Genomic DNA, 27,514 nt, shown 5'->3' with positions numbered 1-27,514 from the left:
AAGACGATATCTCAGTTGTTTATTGACCTACAAAGTCCGCTCATATATCATTATAAAGTACTTGGATAGACGTACAAATTTTATTTGGGTAGATTTTTTTTTTTAGAGGTCAAAGTTGACCATGACCTTTTACCTAACTTATCTCAAAAACCGGTATTTTAATTTTTTTTAAATTTTGGCAAAAGATTTGTCTATCTTAGGACAGTATATAATCCAAATTTCATGATGGGCCTTCCACTAGAACTTTTGCTACAGCGTTTTATAGAAGTGGGCAAAATTCAAAATGGCAGAATGTAGTACCTGCTCCTTCATATAAAAACATTTCACTATTTCACAATATGGTCAAGTTGTATATCTTTGTAAAGCTATTTTAATGCTGATTAATGTTCACATAAGGATCATGGTCATGAAATCAATAAAAAAATCTGAATTTTCCTTTTTTTTTCTAATGCAACAGATTTTGTTATGGAAAAACTAATATAAAGAAAGTATTCTGTTAATGTTTAATAGGGCTGTTAAATAAATCCTGTGCATTTTATTTTTGTGTTTTGGTAGGCATGGGTTGCTTTTTATTTCTTTCATTTTTAGACAATTATGTGTGGTTGTGGAAGGAGAGAGCTTGCCACTTGGACTTTGGGTTAGTGATAGGATTAAGGGCAACTATGTACGAACACCATGAAAACTTATCAGAAAAAAATCATTTTAGAATGGAAGATTAGTTTTACACATAAATTTAATGTAAAATAATCTGTCATTTCCGAGCCATTCTAGTGTTTTAGGGCAGTTAATTTATTCTTCTTTGAGAGATACATCCTATGCAGAATGGTTTTATTTATTTATTTATTTTTAGACGATTACATATGGTTTTAAGAGGTTTTGTACAACAGGGGCTTGCCTCTTGGACTTAGGGTTAGTGAGAGGGTTATGAGTCAAGGAATTTTTTTTTCGGAGTGAGCTGCTTGTCACTCAAAGAGTATCAACAAAATTTGGAATGCTAACTGTTCTGGAAAGCAAGAATGGCCGGGAAATGGAGGATCATTATACATTAAATTCATTTGCGAAACTGATCCCCCTCTACTCTAAGCAAATTCTAAATTTGTTTATTTATTTTGATATTTATGCAGAGAATAGACCATGCTAATATTTTAAAGTTAAATTCAATTTTTACGGCGTCTTGTTTTTTTTAAATTAACATAAAAGGCCCACTCTAATGAGGTCACATGTTTCGCTTTGCTTTGATCTAAGTTTTATTACCTTTTTAGCATGGACAGTATACATTAGTTTGAGAAAAGGGTTCCTCCATATATGCATGTATGTATATAGATATGTGTGTGTGCGCATATGTATGCATATATGTGGAGTCAAATCTTTAAATCAGTTTGAATATTGAAAGACTTTCAAATAAGGAGTTAAGAACATATTTTGGTATCTGACTTAATAGCTTCTAAGCCCGCAACTCTAGTGCAGGTATATTGTTGTTTTTTTATTTGTAATCTTAGATTATCCTGTTCCTTTATGAGGGGAATAAGGTTCGTCTTTCGACTGTTTTCAGGAGATGAGTTTTCATGTAGGCTTTTCAAATTAAACTTAAATTGCATGAATCAGAAAGGACTCTTCCTCATGGCAAGACTATTGTCAAATAGAAAGCGGAAGTCGGAAATAGACTGTTTTATTGAAAATAATCAGTTTATTTTTCTTTGCCAGAGACACCCTCAAACAAGAGCTCAGCCAAACCAAAGTGTTCCTTTTATGGAGGTAGTTGGTTGGTTGTTTTTGTTTTACGGCATATCAACCCTTTTCGGGTTATTTAATGCCGAATTCAAAGATTTTGAAGAAAAACTTTTTAATAGAATATATTTGTTGTTTTCACGTCAGTTTCTATTTAACCCATAGTTGGGACCCTAACAGGTACTACCACTCCGGGTCAGAGTGGACCTGGGAGCAATGGCAATTAAAGCGTGGCTCCACACTCCCCAAAGCCCACAAGCTGGGGCCTTACCACTGGATATAGTTTAAGGTCATATCCAGGACCCCCACTGAGGGACTTTTACCCTCTGCAGGGGGGCAGTCGGCGTATTCTAATGCCCCACCGACAGGGCCAGGAGGTAGTTGGAGTTCCCACTAAAACAACCTTGTGCCTAACTTGCCTTTGTGAAAGGCATGTAACTAGACCTGGCACAAAAAAAAGTAAAAAACAAGAAAAAGGTTATATCAAAACTGAAAACATGTGTAAGCGTGTTTTCAGGGTTTTTTGCCAACAGATGTTATCAACAACCAGTCTTCAAATGGGGAAACTACTGCGACGAACACGGCACCAAACAAATGAATATTCAATACAAAATCAATTACATATTAACCTATTTATGAAACGCAGATTATAGCCATTTTGAACATGAAGTGATCCTTTCTGATTAAATAGGAGGTGGATACAAGACGGAAGAGAAGTCTATAAGGACTTGTTTGTATAAATCAAATCTATTTATTATGCATAATATTAATTCAATAAATAAACGCTACAGCAAACCCCAACATTTGACAAAAAGATAACGAAACAGACAATAAAGTTATATATGCAGATATCCGACAGTTTATTTTGCAGTCACACAGTATATTAGTTTTCGAGTCAATCACCATCAGTAGCAATGACAAACTCAAGCAGGGCACGAAATGAATTACACATCGTAGTGATCATGTTTTTTGTCTATAGTGGCAAATGCCTTCATCATGGCAGTCAACCTTGTTATGGGTGTGTTTGTTGGTCTTGACCTCGATCACCTGCCTCCTCCCCTCCCCCAGATGCATAGAAATAGTTAAGGGGAATGCAGTCGAATGAGGAGGATGGCTACAAGTTTGGCAACTAATGGTGAGGAACCTTTTTAAGCAGTCATGCCCGAGTCGTTCTGGCCTTGTGTGTAGAAATGGAGTTATCTCGGAAAATCCGTTCTGGCAAAAATTTACTATCACCAGGACTAATGTTTGAGCAAATTTTTTTTTTTTTTTTTTAAATCCAAGGCGTGGTTATTGAGAAAAGTGCAAACAAATGAATCGAATAACAGATGAGTGAATTACTAGATTCAATACCTCCTTTGTCAGGAACCAAAAGTAATTCTGGTTTTATATGAACATTTTAGAAATATTTCTAAATAGTGAATGAAAACATTGGAAAAGCATATTTTGTCATTTTACGGTGAGTGTACACTAGCGTTTGTAGATTTTATGTTAAGCTACATTATCAATAGTGAGAATTAAAAGATGATATCATTCAAAACATCCCATAAATTATTCTGTTGACAGTTAAATCAAAGATATTTTCAACAATTAAAAAAGAAAAAAGCTTATCTTTCAGGAGAAGCTAAGTAAAAAAAAAAAAAAAAAAACCGTAGTGTCCTTCAAAGATATTAATTCAAGATATTTATAAAAAATAAAAAAGAAAAAAATTGCTAGCAACAGGATCTCTTCCGCCAGAAAAACAACCAATCCTCAGTGAGAAAATGTTGCAATGCTTGACCTTTTCCAATAACCCGGATCTCTTATGGCAGGCTAGGTTTGCTTGTTTTTGTTTTACGGCATATCAATCCTTTTCAGGTTATTTAATGCCGAATCCAGTTATTTCAAAGAAAAAGTTTTAATAGAATATTTTGGGGGGTTTTTCCCCAAGTCTGTTTCTATTTAACCCATAGTTGGGACCCTAACAGGTACTACCACTCCGGGTCAGAGTGGACCTGGGAGCAACGGCAATTAAGGGGTGGCTCCACACACTGCAAGCTGGGGCCTCACCATCGGTGATAGTTTAAGGTCATACCCAGGACTGGCAGGCTAGGAGATTTCGTATTGTGACATGTCATTTAATATTTAATTCTGAATCTGATCATCTTGGAAAATGATTTTATGCTTCTATTCCTTTAGATTTAATATTTATTCATGGGGTTTGGTTTGGTTGTTTTATAGAGGAAAAATTGTTTTTGTAGAACATGATTGAGTTTTGCAAATAAAAAAATAAAAATAGCATAAATATTTGGTACATCTAGAGCAAAAGAAAAAGAGGATAGGAATGGCTGCATCGGAAATGTTCACGTTGCTTTCTGCTACACACAAGAAAGTTACAATATTTACAGTCTGCCGAACTTGACATTGTCCTGGACATAAATTCCTTAAAATGATGACTAGCTAATGTATCCTTAGTATTTTTGAGATGAGGAATTTTTTTTTTTTTTTTTTATTCAATTTCCCAAATAAAGCACACTTTGAAATAGGAGGCTACTATCATGTACATAAGTTGCAAGGATATTATGAAGGGAGATGAGTAGCAAGATGTCTGTTCACATTACACTTGAACTTCTGCATGTCAGTACAGTTAGGAAAGCAGATTCAGATGAGTACGTTCTCATTTCAGATGTAACCTTCAATCTTCTTCAAGTGTATATTGTCAAACTCGGGAATCTTTTTGTCTAACTGGATGGTGATCATCATCAGCGACCCTGTTTCTTTTTGTTGTTTTTTTTTTTCGCAGCGTTGGTGACCACGGCTCTCCAAATTGACGAGCCATGGTAATCTTGGGAAAGACGGTAGTTTCCAGTTGCTTTCTGTCTTGATTTGGGGGTGCATCTCCCCCAGTGAGCTAAACACACCCCTAGATACCAATCTGGAAATTTCTTTAACTTGGCACGGTACAAGCTTTCCCAAATGGTCACCCATCTGGTATTGGTCAGGCTCATCGTTGCTTAACTTGGGTGATCTGGTGAGAACCGGTGTGTCAATGGGATTGTGCCATGTATATGATGAAGGGAGCACTTAAAAACAATAAGGAAAATTTGGTGATAGAGAGCGGGACGGGGGGGGGGGCGTTAATCCCTCTCTCTCTCAACTTATGCGTCAGTATATATTTCTTTCTAGCTAGTAAAAGTAGATTAGTAATACCTGAATTATCAAAATAGACTTAACACAATAACCTTCCTTGAAAATTAATGATCCGATTTTAAGGATTTATGTTTTATGGAATCCTTTTGAGATGAGGCTTCATAATTTGTTCATTCTTTTTTGCGGACTGTTGTCCTTATCTTCATTGTTGCCATTTCACCACGTCTCGACCATGACGTGGCGAATAAAAGTGTTGTCTACGGTTCCAGGTACATATTGTCTGAAGATAGCGGTTTCAATCCTACCCCAAGCAGGCCAGAGAATTAGTTGGCCAAAACATAGTGAGACCACGACAACTATGGAAGGCAACAATTACTAAGAAAATAGTTACAAGATTCAGCATTTAATTTAATTACCTGAAGAAGGCCAGAAGATGAGTTGGCTGAAACAAGGAGAAACAACTATGAAGATGAGGATAACAGTCCACAAAAAAAAATAAAAATAAATAAAAAGACAAATCTTTTCTTTCTATTTTAAGGGGTTTCATGATTTATAGTATTTTTTTTATAGATCTCATAATTAGTGTTGATGAAACTATTGCATATATAGAAATGAAATCTATGTAGATAAAACAGCAGTGTTGTGTAAATATTAAAAAATTTTTAACTACTAGTCCACAAAAACCGATGGCGTAGTGGATAAAGTACTTGATAATAATTCAGTTGTAAAGTGACAGGTTGAAGAGTGTTAGTGACATTTAAAACTACAATTGCAGATAACTTAGGACTTCCACCTAATCATGGCTGACTGAACAAGAGCATACTAACCCCTCCACCCCCAGATTAAATAAAGGGTGAAATTCTGTGCAGATTTCGGAGTTGGACAAGATATGCCTGAAGGTTGGGGATTACACTGACCAAAACCGGAGAATAACATTCAACAATAGTCTGAAGAATCCAAACATAAATTATCAATCCTTCTCTAAAAAAAGACTCCGAAAGGAAAAATGGAAATAATTGGTTTAACTGATCTAGATTGAATGCGATTACATGAATCCAAGTTTAGCAAATTTCAACAATCATTTTTTTTTTACTGTTTAGGTAATGTATTGGACAGATTTTAGAAACTGATTTTCAAATTAACCTATCTTTGGCCAGGTCTTTATCTAAAGTCCATCATCAGCATCACTTCCTCCCCTACTACCTCAGCTGTTCTATACGAACTAATCCAAAAATTCTCATTTCACTCTTTCAAAGTGACCAAACCAATAGAGTCTTCTGTTCAACATATATCTTCCTATATTGTCAAGATTTGATCTTCCTCAGAGGTCATCAGATCTAAACCCATCTTAAGAACTCACATTATACATCCATTGTATTATTCTATATTATTACTCACTAAGCAACACATGTCCTCTACCCTCACTGGCTAAGTTTCATCTACATCACACTGCATACACATTACAGATGGGCCTCTCTCTTTGATAGACAGTGTTACCGCTATGCTGCCTATCTTGTTCAAATCTAAAATAGTGCATTAAGTCCATGAGGTAATGTAAGCTTTTAGCTTCCAGAAGCTGGCAAAAGGTTTTATGTATATATGATATAGAAGATTTTGTTTTTGTCTTATTTTTAGAATTCTTTCAGATGAGAATTCATAATTTGTGTATTCATTCTTTTTGTGAACTGTTATCCTCATCTTCAGAGTTGTTGTCTTACCAAGTTTTGGCCAACTTATCCTCTGCCCTGCTTGAGTAGGATTGAAATTGCTATCTCCAAATAATGCTCACCTGGAACCATAGAGACTCAACACCTATCCACTGTTCTACAGGCCCCGGTTAATCACCTGAAAAGGCCAGCGGATGAGTTGGTCGAAACGTGATGAAACAATTACGAAGATGAGGATAACAGTAAAAAAAAAATTTTTTTAAAATGAATGTCACAAACATTCTCGTATCGATCAAAAAGATCAAAAAGATTAACAAGTGAAGCATACATGGTCCCCCGTGAGTGCACAGTGAATGAGGCATAAAAAAAAATGACTAAGTTCAGCATTTGCCCACCCCCACCCCCATTTAGCCCCAAAAGTCCCCAAGGTCTTAATATATTTACATTTGAGTTCAGCACCATGCAAAACTGCTAAATAGACATACACAGAAGAATTTGGACAAATATGGTAAAATAGTCCCAAAAATGGAGTGTTTTTATTAGCCCTAAAGAAACCCCTGGGACACACCCAAGAGTTATCACGAAGTATAAACAAACAAAATTATATAGAAATCAGTTAGTTATAACTTTTCAGAAAATTTTCCCAGAAAATTCGTTGTTACTTTTTTTTTTTTTTTTAACTCGTGTTTAATGTTTGTGCAAAATTTCAAAAAAATTCCAAGGTGTAGTTACTGAGAAGAGTGCAGACACACGACCGGATAAACGGACAAGGGTGAATTTACAGGTCAACGCTCCTTTTGGTGGGGGTACCAAAAAGATTTGAAGCAAGAGAAAAATAGGACTTGTTTACAAACCTCCGTGTGATTATAAGTTGTATTAAGGAATCCATCATAACGTTGTCTTAAAAATTTTCCCATATGATACTGTTGTAATTTTCCAGTCTGAAAAATAAAATATTCCCGTAAAAGCAAATCTCGTTAAAGATTACATCTTACAAGTGGATTTGTTTGTTATTAACTTGTGTCAATAGGTCTGTATAAAAAAAAAAGCTCAAAACCGTTTGAATTATGCAAACAACAGTGGTTCAAGCTTTATAAGAATTGAAAATTGCAAAATTTGTGTTTTTCCTTGGAGATATTTCTTTATAAAAAAAAATACTTTTAAATATAGATGTTATCAAGACATTCTATTTTACGAATACCAGAATTTTTGTTTACTGTTTTGTTTTCAATACTTTTTTTTCATTCCAAAGCATATTGCCAATGGGTGAAGAGTTGGACAGCAAGTTATTAGTTCACATTACATTTAAATGCATCTTGTTACTATTAGGTTTACATTTTTTTTAAGGGTGTAATGTAGCATCACATATTGATTTTTTTTTTTTTTCTTTTTAACTAATTGTTATTTTATCAAGTTGGTTTAAAAGAGTCGTGTAAAAAAAAAAAAAATTAAAAATAAAAATAATAAAAAAATGTTTGAATTATGCAAATATCATCAGTGGTCCAAAACATAATTCAAAGTGACAAAATTTGTGTTTTTTTTTGTTTTTTTTCTCCTGAACAATTTTCTTCATTTAATCCTCTCAAGATGTGAACTGGAAGATTGTAAGGAAGATGTGAAAGCGATGAATAGGAAGGATCAAGCAGGCATTAAACAAACGTACATCTTTGCAAAGGGGACCGACAATTCAGATGGCTATAAAAAGTTTGAACACTCGTTAAGCGTTGGGTGGAGAAAAAAAAAATCCATCTTATTTTAAGTGTTCCTAACAACCCAGCATATTTCTGCATTGTTAATAGCCTTAGATATAAGAAAAAGAAAAAAAAAACTTTATAGACTTTTGTTGTGTGCTTTTCAAGTTTTAGCTGGATATGCAAACAGATGGTTTGTTACTTAACTGCATGTAGGCCTATAGTGTTTTAACAAACCACAGAAAACCAGGTGTTTATACAGTGTCAAGCCAACTTCATCGCCCCCCCCCCTTATAAAAAAAAAAAAAAAAAATAGAACTGAAAATAAAAAAATGCTTTTTGTTATTTAACAAAAGTTAAAAATCGAAATACTGAATTTCAAGTAACACCAATTGTATCTACTTAACTGTCATGTCACAGTGATGAGCATATCCAAAAATTACTAAAAACGATAAGGTAGAAAATTATTGATGAAAATAGTTTTTAATGAAAATTGAGTTTAAAAAAAAAAAAAGTTCAACTTGTAACAAGGGAAGTAATTATTTTCTGAAATAGCCAAATTTAACAAAACTCAATTTTCGCTAATTGTCTTTGAAAGCCTTTCAATAATAATTTTTATTTTACTTGAAATTCAATATTTTGATTTTCACTAATAACAAAGAAGCTACCAAACAAAATTTTTCTTAATCTTTCGACATTTTCTTTAATATATTAAAGGAAGAAAATATGGAAAGATTAAAACAAATTTTTTTTCTTTTTTTGTATGATATATAACCCACCAGCTCCTATTAGATCACTGAAGTTAAGCAACATTGAACCTAGTCAGTACTAAAATGGGTGACCATTTGGGAACACAACATTGTTTCCGATTGTCTTGAATATCTCCTTGCCATTAGAATCGAGCAGTACCAACTCAGAAGAGAAATGGTTAGAGATTGCACAATTGTGTTTCGCAATTACATATGCACCCTTACAGTGGGTATCCACGGACTGTCCAAAAGTGGTATGGATTACAGTAAATTTGGATTTTTCAGATTACTGTTCTTATCTTGCTCGTTATTTTCACGTTTCGGTCAATGTAATTTCCAACCTTTTTCAGGTATGTCATGTCAAACCCGAGAACTCTTTACAGAATTTCTAATAGAATCCTTCATTTAATCTACATAGGTAGCATGGTCTTGTTCGGTCAGCCATGACTGGGTAGAATTCCTAAGTAATTTGCAATTATATTTTCAGTGTCACCCGTACTAGGGATTGAACCAGAATAGTGTAATTTTACAACAAAATTTTACAAAGTATTTTATCCATCATGTTAAAAGTCCTTGCGCAAAAATTCTAGAGTTCGACAATATATGCCTAAAGAAGGTCAAAGGTTACAGCGACAGAAACAGTTGTGAAAATAACACTCAAAACGAGAATAGTAGTCCAAAGAATCCAAATAACACAAAACATAAATCTTCATCTCAGAAAATCAGAAAAGTAAACTCGAATTTTTTTTTTTTTTTTTTTTATAAATCTCGTCTGAAAGTTCCCAACTAATGCTGAATATACAGGGTAATAAATATTTAGTTTGAAATGACCTACAGATTCCAGAGTTCAACAGGATGCACCTGAAGGTCAAAGGTTACATCAGCTGAAACAGGAGAACAACGTCCAACATGAGAAAAGTTGTCTAAACACAAAATGGAACAAACACACTGAGGACATTGCAAACGCTGCTACAAAGTAGGTGGGTTCCCTCTATTGTACTAGAAGATTACTCACACTTGAGAGTATTCTGTACCTCTACAAAGCCACCATTCGCATCGACTACTGTTGCCATATATGAGCTGGTGCATCTACCACTAGTTTCTACCCCGTAGATAATAAAAATTTTTTTTTTTAAATTCGAACCTTATTAGTCCCACACTATCAACCAAGATCTAACCCCTGTCCCATCGCTGCAATATTGCATCTCTGTGCCTGTTTTACAAGTATTTTAACGAAATATGCTCTGATGAACTCATCACATCACACTTGCCTACCTCCACTCCCCGATAAACTTGTTTAGCAATGCCCCCACATTTTCACCGTAAAGGTTCCTAGATGCCAGAAACCCTTTTACGGTAATAGCTTCTTTCCTCAAACTGCTAGATTTTGGAATTCCTTCCCTGTTTCCATGATTGTACTGAATGCAGAAGTTTAAACGTAATGCAAACGGCATCTCACTCATCTCCTTACATAATCCCAAATAGCAACCCCTTATTATGCTCAGGTGGTAATATACACTATTTTGGATGAACACAGTAAGAGAAAAAAAAATTTTTTATTAAAGTAAAAAAAAAAAAAATAATTTAATACAAGATAAAACAGATTTTACAAGAAATCCAATGATGGTAGTAACCATTTCTCAATACAAATGCTGCCTCGTTTCAGAGAATTTTACATTAAAATTTAGAAAAATTTGATTTGATCAAATTGAAACCATATAAAAATAAACACACATATTTTGGCACTAATGCACTATGTGATCCGCGCTATTTAAAAAACAAAATAGTATTTGCAAGTTGAATTCAAGGTTTCTGATTTTTTTTTTTTTTTAATCAAATTGTTAGGTGACAGTACAGAATATTTACAAATGCTAAGAATGGCTTTCTAAATAATGTTATTTCAGCGCGTGGGTCAAATAGTGCATAAACACCCCTTTTTTTTTTTTTCATCCAATTATTTTTCAATGTTTTCATATGCTGAAAAAAAAAAAAAAAAAAAAAAAAAAAAAATCTTTGATATTTTTACTTACATTTGTAAGCCATCCAAAACCTTGGGGCCAACTGTCCTCTTGGTATTTATCTGTAGGAAATGACTTCATTGGGGATCTGTCTCCATGGCGGAAAAGCTGGTCACAAAGAAAAAAAAAAAAATTAAAAATTGGTTGTAGAAGACGATAAAAATTCAATTGCAATATTTCCATTTTAACTTAGGATATATAATATATAAAATACTAGCAGGTCTCCCGGCATTGCCCTGTCGTAAAATACGCTTAAATATATTTTGATTAATACAGATTTGTATTTATTATTATTATGTTATATTGGACTCAATATACTGTAATGATTTAAGTTTAAAAAAAAAAAAAAAAAAGACTTGTGCGCCATCAAGAATCGAAACCAAAACGTACGTTTAACTTATAATTTACTTTTTCCTTTGATGTTAATGCTTGAGCTATGAAAACATGCTACAAGGCTAAAAATTAAAACATGAACCAATAGCTATTATATTACGCATGCATATTCGTAATGCTATTGTTCGACCTTCATCTGGCAAATTCCATTTTTTAATTTTCACTTTTGCACCAATTTTCCCTTACTAAAACCCAAATATAAAGGTTTGCCTGGGTTCGAATGCCCTATATATTAAGTTTCATGTCTGTAGGCCAAAAACTCTAGGATAGGCAAAATTTTTAAAAAAACATATATATAGAAAGAGGTTTGTGTTTACTATAACCTTTATCTGCATAAATATAATTACATGTAATAGTTAACTAATGATGATCACTCCATAAGAAAACTGAAAAAAAAAAACTAGAGAATTATTTAAAATGAATATTTAAAAGAATATGCAAATTAGCTAAATCTTTTGCAGATGAATGCAATTCCACGACCCATATAGAATAAAGTTGTATTTTTTTTTAACTGAAGATAAAAGGGTTTTTTTTAAATATGAATATCAACACAAAAAATAAATAAAAAATAGAAGTATAGATATTATAACATGACAAAAGTTTACAATTGCAAAATAATGTTTAAATGCTAAAGAGCACCTGCTTCATAGCGCAAAATCATTCATGTAATTATTGTCATTTTTTTTTTAAATTTATTTTGCCTGTAAGTCATCAGAAGAAAAAGCACTTAACTTTAATAAAAAAAAATAAAATTAAAAAAAAAAACAGGCATATTACAAAATCCGAAAATTGGAAGAGAAGTTGCAATTTTTTTTTTTTTACGCCATCTTTGATTTTTCATGTAAAGTCACCAACTTTAAGTTCCCATATTAATAAATTGTATTCATTTTGATATACATCAACATAAAAATATTTTACATATATACAAAAATATACAAATATATAACATGGGTGAAATAAAGGGGTCTGTTTAAAATTCTGCGCAGATTACAGAATTCAGAACCTTTACGAATAAATGCAACAATGTTGTGAATTAATCAAGATTCTTCTTTCAAGTATTTTATGCTGCAAATTTTCTGAGGTGAAAATGAAAGGACTGTACTTGTATAGTTTAATGAAGACATTCAAAAATGAAAATATTAAAAGGTTATATTGTACGTATCCGTTTTGGACTGAAGATCTCAGAAAAAAAAACATTTCACTTAATTTGATCGAGTCGGTTTTTTTTACAACGGAAAAAACACGTTCTTATGAGAGCGCGTTGAAGTCAGCCATCATGAAATTTATTGAACACGCCACGGGGAGATAACTCCAGTTATCCAGTTAAAGTGCCAACACTCCTTCCCATCTTTAATACTAGCTTTTCTTCCTAAAAATCGAACCTTTTGCTCGGTATCATAAATTTTATTTCACTGTAAAAAAAAAAAAAAAAAAAAAAAAAACTTGATGAAATTAAGTGAAATTTTTTTTCAGAGAACTTCTTTCCATAACGGATACATACAATTTAAACTTTTTTTTTTATATTTTCATTTTTTAACCAAGAGGTTAAACTGTACAAGTACCTAAAGGACAAACTCAGATTAACGTTTAAAAATTAATACCTCTGATTTTTTATTCTGCCCAAACAGATCAGATGAGATTTCAAATCGCATTTTTATGATGACTGAACTTATGCATTCATGACCTGAAGATTTTATCTCTATTGCCTATATATTGACGATAGCAACCTGTTATGGATGTGCCTCAGAAGCAGAGATGCATTATTCAATTCCTCCATGCAGAAAAAATTTAACCAATCAATATTCACTAATACCTGTTGAACGTTTACGAAGCCAATGCAGCTGATATCAGCATAGTTAAGAGATGGGTTCAGCGATTTCAGATTTGAGTGATAAAGTGCACTCCGGACTTTTATGGCTACGGCATGAAAAGAAACTGTGCAATTGAGAATGGTGGTGACTATTTAGAAAAACAAATTCCAGAGCACAAAAGGTTGCTCGTTTTTAATGGTACACTTCAGTCTTCATAGTTCTTCAATATTTATTTTTTTTTTTTTTTAGTTAAAAAAAATAAAGAGGCCTTACATGTGTAACGACCCTTGTATATAAAGTAAAATAGGTTTGACATGCATGAAATTTGAACAATAGATATTAAGATTTTTAAGTTTTTCTTAGAAATCTAAGGCCTTAAACCAAATTTTAACAACTTTCAAAAATTGAAATATTTCCATGAAACTATCACATATGTAGTTACAACATGTATAATGTTTTTTTGTTTTTTTTACTTATGGCTAACAATGAAGACCGATAATCCAACAAGTTAAAGAATCCAGTCAACTTATCAAAAAAGAGGGGGGAACTTCTTTTAAAAAATGAAGATTCAAACATCAATGATGAAAAGAGAGAAGTTATTTATTTATTTATTTATTTTTTATTCCATTTTCGTCACAAACAAAGCACAGTGCCACTTTGATGTAGGGGGTTATTATGTAGGGAGTTGAGTAGCAAGATGTCTGTTCACATTACACTTGAACTTCTGCATGTCAGTACAGTTGAGGACGCAGGAATCTGGAAGGGAATTCCAAAGTCTAGCAGTTCTGGGAAAGAAACTATTAGAGTAGAAGGCTTTCTTACATCTAGGGATCTGTGTAGGGGTGGGATTTTGCTGCTTGTCGGGTTTATAAGGGCTTTTTATCTTTTTTTACATAGGAATCACCACTTATCAAGGCTAAGAGGCCACTCGAGGATAAGGGTTAAAGAGTGTGCAGTAGAAATTGGACAATATAGTAATCTTTAGTAAATGGAAATTCGGTAAATTTGTTAAGTGGAACGGCTAATCAAGAACTTGTTTACGTTAGACTTGAAGACAACCATATTGTAGTCAGCCGGAAAGCAGGAAACGGAAGACAATTCCATAGGCGTGCAGTTCTAAGAAAGAAGCTTTGTTCATGAAATCTACGTTTAGGTTTAGGCACAGATAAAGAGTGGGGGGAATTATTGATAGTGTTTTCAGCTAAACGAGTGTTTCTTGTGAAAGTTTGGCGAGGGGGGACCATAAATTGAAGCTCAGTCAAAGACTTTCCATGAAAATAACGATACAGCAGAGACAAACTCGCAACATCTTTTCTGGGAGATAGAGGTTGAAGGGAAGAGAAAAGGACATCTACGAGGCTACAAAGTCTATTTTGAACTCTATCAAGACAGAACAAGTCCTTTCTAGCAGTTCCTGCCCAGATGTGGCAACAGTATTCCATCCTTTGACGTACCTGGCTCTTATATAGGTAGAGAATTGCATCAGCAGTGAGATATCTACTGGATTGATAGAAGGATCCCACCATTTTTCCAGCGGCCTTGGCAACAGATTTGATGTAAGAGTTCCATTTAAGATCAGGAGTAAAGGTCCAGCCCAGAGTTCAGAGCATCCATCATTAAAATACTTGTAGAACAGGCAGAGAGATGCAACATTTCATTAATGGGACAGAGGTTGAGGATTAGACAGTTCAGGACCCATCAGGTAGGCGACTCTTTTGAACCCTGTCCAAGAGTGAGATACTAGTAGCAGATGCACCAACCCAAATGTGACAACAATACTCCATACATGGATGAATGGTGGCCTTGTAGTGATACAGGATACTTTCAGATGCAAGTAACTTTCTAGCATAGTAAAGAGCCCACCTTCACAGCAGCTTTGGCAATGCTCGCAATGTATCTGTTCCAACTCATGTTCCCTGTGAACGTTAAGCCAAGGAGTTTGAAGGAAGTACTTTCAGGTAATGTATCTTTAGCCATAGATACTGGGTGATTGACAAGGTTTCTTGTAATTATTAAAGGAAACAAGCTTAGTCTTAGCAGCATTGAATGTTACCATCCATTTTTGACCCCATTCCAATACAGACTGGAGTTCTTCTTCCAGTGTTTCTGCCATCGCCTTGGATACATGTTCATTTGTTTTCCTCCTTGTGCCTTTTAGTGTCATGTCACCAGTTAATATATCCATCTCAGAGACAATTTTATCAGGGAGATCATTTATAAATATCAGGAATAATAAAGGTCCAAGGATTGACCCCTGAGGTACAACCGCATTTATATCATTGTTTATCTCCTCCCTACGACGGGAGGATGTAACAAAGGGTCAAAGTGGGATTTGAAAAGCCAGCACCATAGATAAAGCGCACTCTTGCCTGGGCAGCCCTATCAGCATTCCCTGGTAGGGGCGCCTCAGACGATTAGACATAAACTAACCCCTTTTCTAAGAGAGAAGGATAAACCTGGAAGGGCAGACCTCCTAGAAATGAACAGAACCGAGACATACTTCAGACAACAAGTCTTCAACAATGGCAGAGAATCTATTGGCTTTGGTGCCAAGGGCAAAACACTAGCCCTGTTTAGGCCACTGATGACCTGCTCAGTCAAGGGGATTCCTTCAGAATGGAGTTGAGCACCGGGTTTAAGTCATTTCAACAACCTAACTTGACGATTGAAGGGCAATGCATTCCAGACCAATGTTAAAACACAGTTCTGGAATAGTGAATGCTGCAGGACTTCAACAGAAGAAATGTCTGAACACTTTCTTTGAATGTCATGAACTTCAGTGGTACTGGGGGTATACCAACAAGGTGACGGCTCATATCGGAACCAAGCATCTTTGCCTGCTAAACGTATTCTATATAATCGACAGCGCCGTGAGATAGGAGAGACGTTTTTCATGATTCTGGCCATAGCCCAAAGAGTAGAGTGGCGTCCTAGCTGAGAGATAACCAAGGAGTTGAATCTTTTGCCAATTAGGATCAGGATCTTTAAGGTCATGGTCAGGTGTGATAGAAAGATTACATTCCACGGTTTTTGAAAGAAGGTGGATGCAAGAAACGAGCGTGTGTACAGAGGCGTAAAGCACAAGTATGTATTCTCTGAGTATAACTCATGCACTTCCAGGTTCTGTCGGAGCCCAGCCCTTCAGATAAGTTTTTAATTGTTGCATAGGAGACATTCATATTGAAGAGAGATGGCAGGGACATATATAACAATGATGAAGGGGGGGGGGCATTTATACAGTTCTGGGACATTTCTTCTTAACTCATGTAGCGAGGGTGATAGATGCACAGTTCTTACATTTCTTTTAGCACATATAGAGAGGAGGAGAGATACATATTCTTTTACATCAGAGGGGAGAATCATTACTTATGATGGAGGAGGGGGACACATTACTTGGAAGGGGTTTATACAAAGTTCATATTAAGATGATTAACACATTAAATTCAATTGAATGAAGACACAAAACAGTTACAAAAATCGATGATCTTTATTTAATTGGACTGGTCGAATGCTGATGACGTCAGGAATTCAAATTCGGGATCTACATAGTTTAATGTTCTTTCCTTCGCTTTCAAAGAACCCTGACTCCAACTCTCTCTGACTGACTAGCAGACTCAACTGTTTTGCCTCCTCTGCTCGACTGCCTTGATCCGACTAAAAACTAGCTCCTATATTGAGAATTCCCTTTTTTGCTATGACGTCCAATGTGTGGTTCCAAAATGTGACCAATTCACGTGGCTAAGCACCGTTTCCAAAACACACTTCTGCAAACAAAGAATTCTCAACCAACCTATTTTTCAACCTAACCTATTTTTCAAATATATTTTTAATTTGTATTGTTCATTCTTTTTAGCTGACCTTTTTAATTCAGTTTTCATAAAAGAACGATCAAATTCTTTTTACAATACAAACAATATCTAACTATTTATTAATAGAATTTAACAATAGTTTGTTTTTTTTAAAATCCCAATTTCTAACATTCTATTTCTGAACCTTGCTTTCAAGGTTCGAGTCTCGGCTTATCCTAATCTCATTTTCACTTATCTAATCTTCTTATTTACGTGGAAAGAGGACAGCCCTTTTTCCTTGTAACATAACCTCTTAGTTTGTAGATAGAACAAACTTTATCCCCTGCCAATAGGGGCCCCCCCCCAAAAGGCTCACTCTTCATAAAAAATTGTTTTGCTCCCTGGCTTCTCCCAAATTGCATTCATCTTAGGATATCACTCACTCTCCAAACCCCCCCTCCCTACCCAATTTTTTCATTTTGGTTTCACCCACACTTAGAGACTGACCTGCTTGGTTCAAAACAAACCGAAAAACAGTTGGTGATCTATTATTTAGAAAGGGCTGAGAGGGTCTTAATAACCAAATTTTTTTTATTCCTTGTTCCCCCCTCCCCCGTCCCACTCCATACTAATGAAATGATTACATATAAACGCTTTTATTTATTTTCCAATGATTTGAGAAATTTAAGTAGGATAGCCTTTGGAGTAAATGCGGTATTATGGTGATTGATTATTCCAGCTGAGAGTAGAATCAACATTTTTTTTTTTTAGTTATGGTGAAAAAGGATGACCAACTATTTTACTCCCCCCACTTTCGAATGGCCTTGTGCCTGATTTGTTTAAAAATGTACATTTTTTAAAATATTTTTTGCAAATAAATAATTTGAGATCTGGAGGAAAATGCAGTTCTAAAAAGGAGAACTTTGGATAGGAATAAATCATACCCCACTTGGCCCCAATTCATATGAATAGATCTGAGGTTTTGTTTTGACAAACTTCTGGGTCTGACCTTTACTTCAGACCTGAAATGGAAAACTTACATCACATTTGTTGTCAAGGTCATCAATGGAAAAATTTTACCACTCCCAACGCAATATATAAGTCAGATACATCCTACAATGGAGCACTTTTTGCCATATCTGGGTGGGAGGTGCTTGGAATACCCTATCCTGCCTTTACCAAGTTCAAAACTGGCTTTGAAACCAAATGGGTGATGCCTTTTCGTCTTCCCTGCAACCTCAGAATGTAAGAGGGGTTTATAAGATTAAAGAGATTAAACTACAATTGTCAAACAATATGTTTAGATAAAATAATCATATATATATATATATATATATATATATATATATATATATTACACACACACAGATATGTATATATTTAAGTAACGTTATCTGTCATCAATAGAATCTTAAAGCAACAATGACATTTGGCATGATTGATGACTAATTTAAGAAGTTCAGAGTTCATTCCTAATTTAAATAAATTTTTAATATACGAATTTATAGACAGTATGTTATGTAGTGCAAAAAAAAATAAAATAATAATGGCAAATGTGTAGTTTAGCGGCGTAAATTATGTGACAGACAAAAAGTTATAAAAACTTTTAAAACATTTTTATCATTTTTTTTTTTTCAACATTTTTTATTAGAAAATTTGGCTTTTCTAAGATTTGACAGATTGGCCTTTTTTTATGCTCTTTCATTAAAAAAAATGCCGGCCAAAACAGTTCCAAGAGCATAAAAAAATGCCAAATTTGGCTCTAAAAAGGCCAATCTGTCAAACCTTAGAAAGGCTAAATTTTAAAAGCAATATGGCGTCCTCGATTGTTGTATAATTAATGAAAAAATAAAAATGAATTTTTTGTCTGGTTTTATATAAAAATAGTTTTTATAACTGTCAAATAATTTACGCCACTAAACTACACATTTGCCATAATAATAATAATAATAATAATAATAATAGGAAAAAGAAAAACGAGCGATTTACCGATATCTTCAGAAAATCCAAACTAAACCAGTAAATGTTTCTGAATATTTTTTTTTAAATGAAGATTGATAATTCCGATTATTTTTAATTATTAACAACTCAAGATTGGAACAGTAGTTGCAAAAAAAAAATTAAAAAAAAAAAAAAAACAGTAAAGCAAACTCGTTTTTCTTTCTCTTTTGTTTATCGTTTCATTCTGTTTCCATAACGTTCCATTTTTATTTTTTGAAAAAAAAAAAAAATTTAACCCTCTTCTAATTTTATTTGAAAGATTTTTATAGGCACCGCCAAAACTGGGGGGGCAGGTCAGTACTTTTTGACGGACCGTCTTTTTAAAAATCTACCAAAAATCAGGTAATTATCCGATCAATACGAAATTTTCAGCGATTATTAGGAGAAGAATGAACTTTATAACAGTGTACTTATTTTTCATAAACGATATTTATATATATATATTTTTTTGCTTACAAAACCCCCCCTTGTTTTGAAGTGGGAACAAATATGCTTAAAATAATCATCTGAAACTGAACAAAACATATTGTGTTGTTGTAAGGGACAGAATTATAGATTAAAAAAAAAAAAAAAAAAAAAAAAAACTTGTTTGCATACCTTATTTTGACGTCTGAATATCAGAACTTCGATTGTGTTTAATTATCCCGCTTTTGAGTTTTGAAGTGTGAAATTCGGTGAATATGTTAAGTAAAATAATTAATTTAAGTTAAGCAAAACAAAAAAAAAATTTTTTTAATATTTATACGAAAAAAGCCATTTTAAAATTTTTGATAAATAAATTAACAATTTTTTTTTAGCGAGCCGAATAATGCATGACCATTATTAAACAGAGCATGCTTTGAATAATCGATACAAAAAAAAAAAATTCGATAAATATTGTGCCCTTTGTGTTAAAAATAGCATCATTTTTTCGATCTCGTTTGAAAACGTTTGCCGCCTTTCGACTACGGTGGACCAAACGCGCTGAAATAATTTTTTTTTATTCTGCTTTAAATTGCTCCCTCCCCCCATTTTGGGGAGCCTGGCCCCACACACATACACATTAAAAACCAAACTCATACAAATGGTCACCCATCTGGTACTGGCCAGCCTCAGCTTAATAATACATTGAAATTTTCGTCACTGAAAAATAAGTTTTTTTGGCCTGTTTAGTCTTCCATAGTTTTCGTCTCATCGAAAGAAAACGTAAACAGAGTCGATCTGAACTCTTCGGCGACGCGAAATATCTGGTTACATATATGAATAAGTGGAATTATTTGAAATTCAGGTACTTATATTATAATATTTTTGCATATTCTCTTAGAAAATCATCCTAAATCTTAGTTAGACAATAAATGAATAAATAAATTATTTCAAAAACCCTTTTTTTTTAAATATTTAAGTACGTTTTTTGTGCAAGACAAAAAATAACAATTGTTAACTTTTTGGGAAAATTTAACATTTAAAATTGAATTAAAAATAGTAGAAAAAGTTTTACATTATTCTGTTTTCTATATGATAAAATTCAGGGTTTTATCTTTCTGGAAAAAAAAAAGTTACTCAGAAATAATGGATTTTAATAAATGTAATTTAGTTTTAAAAAACAACAACAACTTGATTTTGCGGCCATTTTTGGCGGTGCCTAGATTTTTACCATTAACCCAAAACAAAGAAATTGTTAATATCATCTTACAATAGTAATTGTCTGTATTTTTGAGATGGTGTTTTCATTGATTGAGATTGTCGGACTGACTTCCTCATCTTGGTTGTTATTATCACAACGTTTCCGCCGTTTTGGCCTCCGGCCTTCGTCAGGTGTTTTGTATCGAACTGGGGAACCGTTTGTTAGGAGTCTCGAAAGCCAAATGCCAATATCAGATTCCATCTATCTAAATCCAGTTGCCCTACTTTTATTTGACCTTATATTGACCTCAACTTCACTGAGAGCAGGGTTGGCCTTAAAAAAGGTCAAATTTGGGGAATTCACTTTTTTCTTTTTAGGAGTTCGCCGTCACAATTTGCATTTGATATATTTTTTATATTTTATATATTTTTGATAGTAATTTTTACAAAAAACCAAGTTTCTTGAAAAGAAATTTATTGACATTTTTTTTTTTTTTACTATTTTACAAATATCTAATTTATAAAGTAATAAGCAGTGAAGTTTTTATTTTTTTTAAGCATGTCTGGTTTAAAAAGAAAAAATAGCTATTTTTACAGCGATTTTTCACAAAAATATTTTTAAAACTATAAATTATTAAAATAAATGTTATAATTACATTTTTAAACTGTTGGGAGTAGCAGTTCAGCATGCATCTGTACAACTACATCTCATCATTGGGCAAATTATTTAGCTGCTAAATAATTTGCCCAATGATGAGATGTACCTATTTACAATGCCTCCCCACGGGACAGAGTTAGACACCAGGGTCGTTTTTTAACATGGAGAAAAGGTACAAAAATAAAAATTGTCTCAATCGTGAAGGACTGCTCCTCCACCGAAAGAACGAGAAATGGAAGTGCACCACTGCAGCATTAGCAGTATCAGAATTTTTGTAGGAATTTTTGACACCCCTAACACGAAACTGCGAATACAATATAAAAATCTCGTAATTTCTCTGTTAAAAGTGGGTTATTTATTTTCTTTATGGATTATACTTCCAAAATAAACTATTACAGTTGTTTTAAAAGTAATAAAAATATTTTTATTTTTTTTTTAAAACAGTAATGAATTTTCCGAACTCAATATTTTTCAATTTTTAAACTCAATATTTTTAAATTTTTAAATTTTAAAAATCTATCAAAATTTTTCTATTGATTCTATTTTTACGATATTTTCAGGGTCAATGTGAAATTTTATGTTCTTTCCAATAAACCGAATATAATATTTTAGACAAACGTTTTTTTTTAATTCACGCCCCCCCATTTTCACGCCCCCCCATTTTCACGCCCCCCCCCCCCATTTTGAAATGTCTATTAAAAAGTAAATAATTAATTTATGTTTAATAGGTTTATATATCACAAATTGAAGAGAAAAGGTCAATAAATAATATATTCAAATTTAAAACAAAAAAAAAAATCAGTTTTTTAGAAATTTACCTGTAAAGTCCGAAGTTTAAAACCTTATTTTATAAGAACACATTTTTTCTTTTTGTCTTTTTTTTTTTTTTTTAATGAAACCTTGGTCCTTGCTCCTTTAATTGAAAAAAAAATTAGGGCTTGAATTACATTTTTCGAGGAGTTATAAGCTTAGAAAGATAGGGGGTCGAATAATTTACGCCTCTCATTTTGAAATGTCTATTAAAAAGTAAATAATTAATTTATGTTTAATAGGTTTATATATCACAAATTGAAGAGAAAAGGTCAATAAATAATATATTCAAATTTAAAACAAAAAAAAAAAATCAGTTTTTTAGAAATTTACCTGTAAAGTCCGAAGTTTAAAACCTTTTTAAAAAAAAAAAAACACATTGTTTTGTTTTTTGTTTTTTTTTAAATAAAACCTTGGTCCTTACTCCTTTAATTGAAAAAAAAAATTAGGGCTTGAATTACATTTTTCGAGGAGTTATAAGCTTGGAAAGATGGGGTGGAATTATTCACTATTTTCACGAAATTTCTGACACTGCTACTGCAGCATCTGAAGAACAGATACTACACTTTGATCTTGACCAGATTTTAGTTTCTTTCAGCTTTGATAGTTTTTTTTTTTTTTTTTACAGGGGAGTCATTACTTATGAAGGCCTAAAAACCACTCAGGATAAAGGTTAATGACAACAGCCTATTAATAGTTAGTGGTAGAAATAGATTATTTCGGGGGGGGGGGGCGGACCCAACTAAAACTTGTTTACATTAGCTTAGAAGCCAGCCATATTGTAATCAGCTGGAAAGTAGGCCAGTAGAACAGAGTTCCACAGGCGGGCAGTTCTAGGAAAGAACTTCTGTTCATGGAATTTGCTCTTAGATTTAGTGAGAGAAATTGTTGATAGTTGTAGCTAGTAAGTTGTGCTTTTTTTGTGAAAGTTTGGTAAGGGGGGGTTATAGATTGAAGCTCAGACGAGCACTTGTCATGAAAATAACAATAGAGCATGAACTAAAACCAATTTTGGCTAAGTTTCAGAAAAATCTAATGGAGGGATAAAAAAAATGAATTAATAAATAATGTACATTATATATTTTTAGAGTTTTAAGAGTTTTAAGCAAATAAAGTGATAAAAAAAGCTGCACATCATAAAACAGTGTTTTCAATAAGGTTTTGTAAAGACCCCCCCCCCCTGCCCCGATTTGTAAATGCTCGTACCGCATTTGTCTTGAGAATTTTTTCATGAAATTTGGAAATTAACCAGAAGAAATGTCATTTAATAGTTTGGAGTATTCAAAATACATTTGACTACTAAGTTTTTTTGTTTTTTTTTGTTGTGTTAAAAAACTAACATGAGTATTGAAAATTTAAAAAAAAAAAAAAAAAAAAAAATTCTTCGCACACCCACTAATGATCAATCTTCTTACTGTTTTTATTCATCAAAAGTATTATAATATGTTGTTTTCTCTTGTGGTAGCTAGCAATTTAAAATCATGATACACAGAAAAAGTTTTGAGTGTAGACTGTCTTGCAGTATTAGTAAAAGTTACAAGACTTTTGATTAAATATTTTGACTTGGACTTTCCATGTCTCACTGACTTAGCAAATAGGGTACATACCTTTATAAATATTTGCTATTTTCTCTCCTCTGATGAGATGGTGGACATCGAAACACTATAGGTTAAGGAGATTAATTTTCTAAAGTATTCTTTGTCTTACTTAGAATAATAAAAAACTTTGACATGAAACTCAAACACTTCATTTCAATAAGGGTTTTTTGAAAATAAATTCATTGAATCACAATTATATATATATATATATATATATATATATACACACACACACATATACATACACACACGCTCCCCATCTTGCACTCGGTCATATTAGCAGGATCCATCCCACCATTACTCCAAAATGAAAAAGTGAGGAATTCCTGATCCCAGCCCCATACTCCACATTATTTGTAAGGATAAGTTTTCAAGTTAAAAATAGCATAATATTCTTCCAGTTCGAGTTTTCAAGTCTTTAAAATAACTTTTTAATTTCAAACCCAACAATATTATGAAACCACATTGTCATTACTTGTTTTGACATGATCGAAATAATACTTTGTCACTTAAAAAAACTATAATAAAGAAATGTACCTATTACAATAGATTTTTATTGTAAAAATAAAAGTATTTTTTTTTTTTTTACAATAAAAGAGGTTGCAGGGTGGAAAACAGAACATTGACCACTAGATCTCGAAGTGAGTCTTGCACTCTGTCAAGGCAGGAAAGGAGGTTTACATATGTGTAATCACCTTCACTACAAAGGTCACTTTTGTAAATTATCAAGAGTGTCTAGTCAAGCTTTTTTTTTTTCTTTTTTTTTTTAATTTGGGGATGGGAGAATCACCACTAATCAAGGCCAGAAAGCCATTCTTAGAGAAGAGTTAAAGAGTATTAGGTAGATGGTGAGACAACACTGATGATCAGTAATGGTGGAACTTGAGTAAGGTTTAATTATAATAGGACGGCTAAACCAGAACTTATTTATATTAGACTTGAAAACGATCATGTTATAGTCAACTGGAAAGCACCCCTATGATATTGTGTTCCACAGATGGAGTTCTAGGAAAAACTGTTCATGGAATTTTTGTTTGGAATCTTACAAAGATCTCCATCGTTCCAAAAAAAAAAAAATTATAGGAGCAACTGGATTCATGAAAAATTTTTAAAACTAATATAATCTGTGAGCCATGTGCAAAACAATTGCATTTAAAAAGGGATGGTTAGAAAGATCTCTCGGTTGGAATGTGCGTGATAGTGGGTGAATGTCTGGTATTTAATAGGATGCCTCATCCCCAACTTGAACTAAAGAAAATTAAAAATAAAATTATACTAAATGATATAAATTGTATTCTAAACTATTTAGGTGGGAGGCTTGCATGGTCGTAAAATACGCTTAAATATATTTTCATTCATGCAGATTTTGAATTTATTATTACAGAGCTAATTCGCTATTGAATATTATATTGTACCTAATATATAATAGCGATTACAAAAGTTTAAAAAATAATGACCTGGATGGCATCAGTTGGATGGCAAAGTGAAAATATTTAGCACCCCAGCTGAGTTTCCTACCGATGTAGTTTACGAGAGATAAGTGTAAAAAAAAAAAAAAAAAAAAAAATATATATATATATTTATTAATCAACGACTTGAAGAAATGAATTGAATTTAGGCATGTGCAGACATAAGTCAAACTATGTTATTTGGTTGTTTTGTTTTACGACATATCAACCCCTTTTGGGTTATTTAATGCTGAATCCAGTTATTTTGGAAATGGTATTCATGTTGCGTTCAATTATTTTGTAGAAGGTTTTTATTTCTTCAAGCTCTTTGTATCTTTAATCGCTAGTTTGTAATGTTTGGTTTAGTTGTTTTATACTGGATTTCATCGTTTTGGATGCCTGCCCTGCAGAACATGAATGAGTTTTGCAGTGGGAGAGGGGAAAGGGTTACAGTATTAATGTCTGATTCATTTTAAGTCAGGAAGTGAGGGAAGATAGAAAAAGAAAGGGGAAATGGGAAGAAGGAAAAAAAAGGAGGGGGAAAAGGTCAGTGGTTGTTTTTGGTTTTGTAGAACATAAGTTTTGCAAAAGGAAGTAGAAAAATAAAAAGCATCAGTGTTAGGTGCATTTTGTCTCGGGAAGCCAATATTTTCAGACAGCCTGATCTGGTAGCACCAGTCAAACTATGTCAGCAAGTTGAAATGAATATTTTGCATTTCAACTTGCCAACATTTCTGTACACGTTATTTATTCATCACAAAAAAAATCCTTGGTGTAGGATTATTATTTCCAGTTAATTTTAGTGTTATGTAACCAGGAGTTTAAGAGTTTATCGGTTAAATATTTACACAGACAGACACATACATCTATTTTATTTATATAGATTAATAGTTCCCATATTGCATTAAATTCTTTACTAGTTCTACTTAGGTCATTATCGCATAGCATATTCTCACCTCAAAAATTCGAAAACATAATTCATTAATCTTTGAGACATGTTTTTACGTATTAGTGTCTCTTAAAACCTTGTTCAAGGTAATAAGATTCATGTCCGCGTTTTATGATGCACATAAATGCTCTTTTATTAAATAAGAATTGAAATTCGATACATATTTCCTTTTGTGTAAGAACTTTTATACTGAAAATGTTGACAGAGTAATCATTTATTTTAAAACAAATATTTTTATAGTATTTTGGTCCGATCGTGTGTATGTGCACGTGTGCGTATATAGTAAATTATGAAATATATAGCAATTAAACTACACAGAATTTTTTCAGCCCAGTAGGGAATCGTCAGGCTAAAAATTTTAGCCTGACGATTCTATTCAGGGATGAAATATGGAAGAATCTGTAGGTTAATTGCCATATATTTTCATAACTTACTACCTAGTTCTACTCTCATATTGAGCACTATTAAAGTAAATACTGAAAATCGATTAATATATATATATATATATATATATATATACTAGCATTTCAGCCCGGCGTTTGGATGTATATGTTGAGCAAATAAATTAAAAAAAAAAAAAAAAAGTGGTAGTAGGAAGGCAGGCTCGAACCCGTACCGCAAAGGAGGAAAAGAACGGGGTAAAACCTAACGTTTATGCTGTTACAACCACCGCCAAACTGGAAGCGACATTTTTTAAAATTAAGGCTAGACAATCTAAAGGAGAGGATAACTTTCAAAAATATCGGTGAAAAAAGTGACCCCCCCCCGTAGAAAAATGCCTAGTCGAAGGGGAAGATAATGTTTTTAGCCAATTTTTCAATATTTGTCGTATGAAAGATCGAACTTTAAAACGATACTGGTCTTGCAAACAGACATACATACATTTATATATGGGTAACTAAAAATTTTCGACCCAAACTGATGAAAAAGCTTGCCCTATCTCTGAATACCCTTTATGTAAAATTTCAAATATTTAAACCAGAAATTGTCTGAGTGATTTGGAAGAGACCACAGAGGGTTTTTTTTTTTTTTTTTTTTTTTTTTTTAACTTTTATGACCCCTTAAAATTTATTGTTTTGGGCTCAAATCAAGTTAAGTTAGATCCATGTCCAAGGAACCTATATCTAAAATTTCAAGTGCGTAGATCCAAAATTGTCGGAGGAGTTTGGTAGAGTTCTCAAAGGTCAAATCGTTGAAATTTGACCCCTTAATCACCAAATTTCTGGCCAAAAACCGATCACATCGATTTTCCCAAATCTCAGTACCCTGTATATCAAATTTCGAGTCTGTAGACTAAAAATTGACAGAGTTATTGTGTAGGGAAATGTACACAGACACGTTCACTTTATATATATATATATATCTGAGGTTATTGTTTTCCAGAGGTTAAGTAACGAATGAAGTGTAACAAGGTTAATACAAGAGTGCTCAATATCAAATTAGAGCAGGGTATTAGGTTGGTGCAAAAAACATT

The 27,514-nt window shown here is 33.0% G+C and overlaps 1 protein-coding gene across 3 annotated transcripts in view; it reads right to left on the bottom strand.

The window, feature by feature from the left end:
• The window catches only part of LOC145263056 (prostatic acid phosphatase-like), an 82,972-nt gene that overhangs the window by 32,639 nt on the left and 22,819 nt on the right, over nucleotides 1–27,514 (bottom strand). For all 3 annotated transcript variants that reach the window (XM_080119898.1, XM_080119899.1, XM_080119897.1), the window contains exons 2-3: nucleotides 10,995–11,090; nucleotides 7,379–7,465 (exon numbers count right to left, since the gene is read on the bottom strand). In XM_080119898.1, coding sequence (XP_079976024.1) covers nucleotides 7,379–7,465; nucleotides 10,995–11,063 — 156 coding nt within the window. In that variant the 5' untranslated portion in view covers nucleotides 11,064–11,090. The remainder of the gene's footprint in view (nucleotides 1–7,378; nucleotides 7,466–10,994; nucleotides 11,091–27,514) is intronic.

The sequence above is a fragment of the Euprymna scolopes genome, chromosome 38, assembly GCF_053919585.1.
Source record: "Euprymna scolopes isolate OS-2025 chromosome 38, ASM5391958v1, whole genome shotgun sequence".
Classification (NCBI taxonomy): domain Eukaryota; kingdom Metazoa; phylum Mollusca; class Cephalopoda; order Sepiida; family Sepiolidae; genus Euprymna; species Euprymna scolopes.
This window is presented reverse-complemented; position numbering and strand designations above follow the sequence as displayed.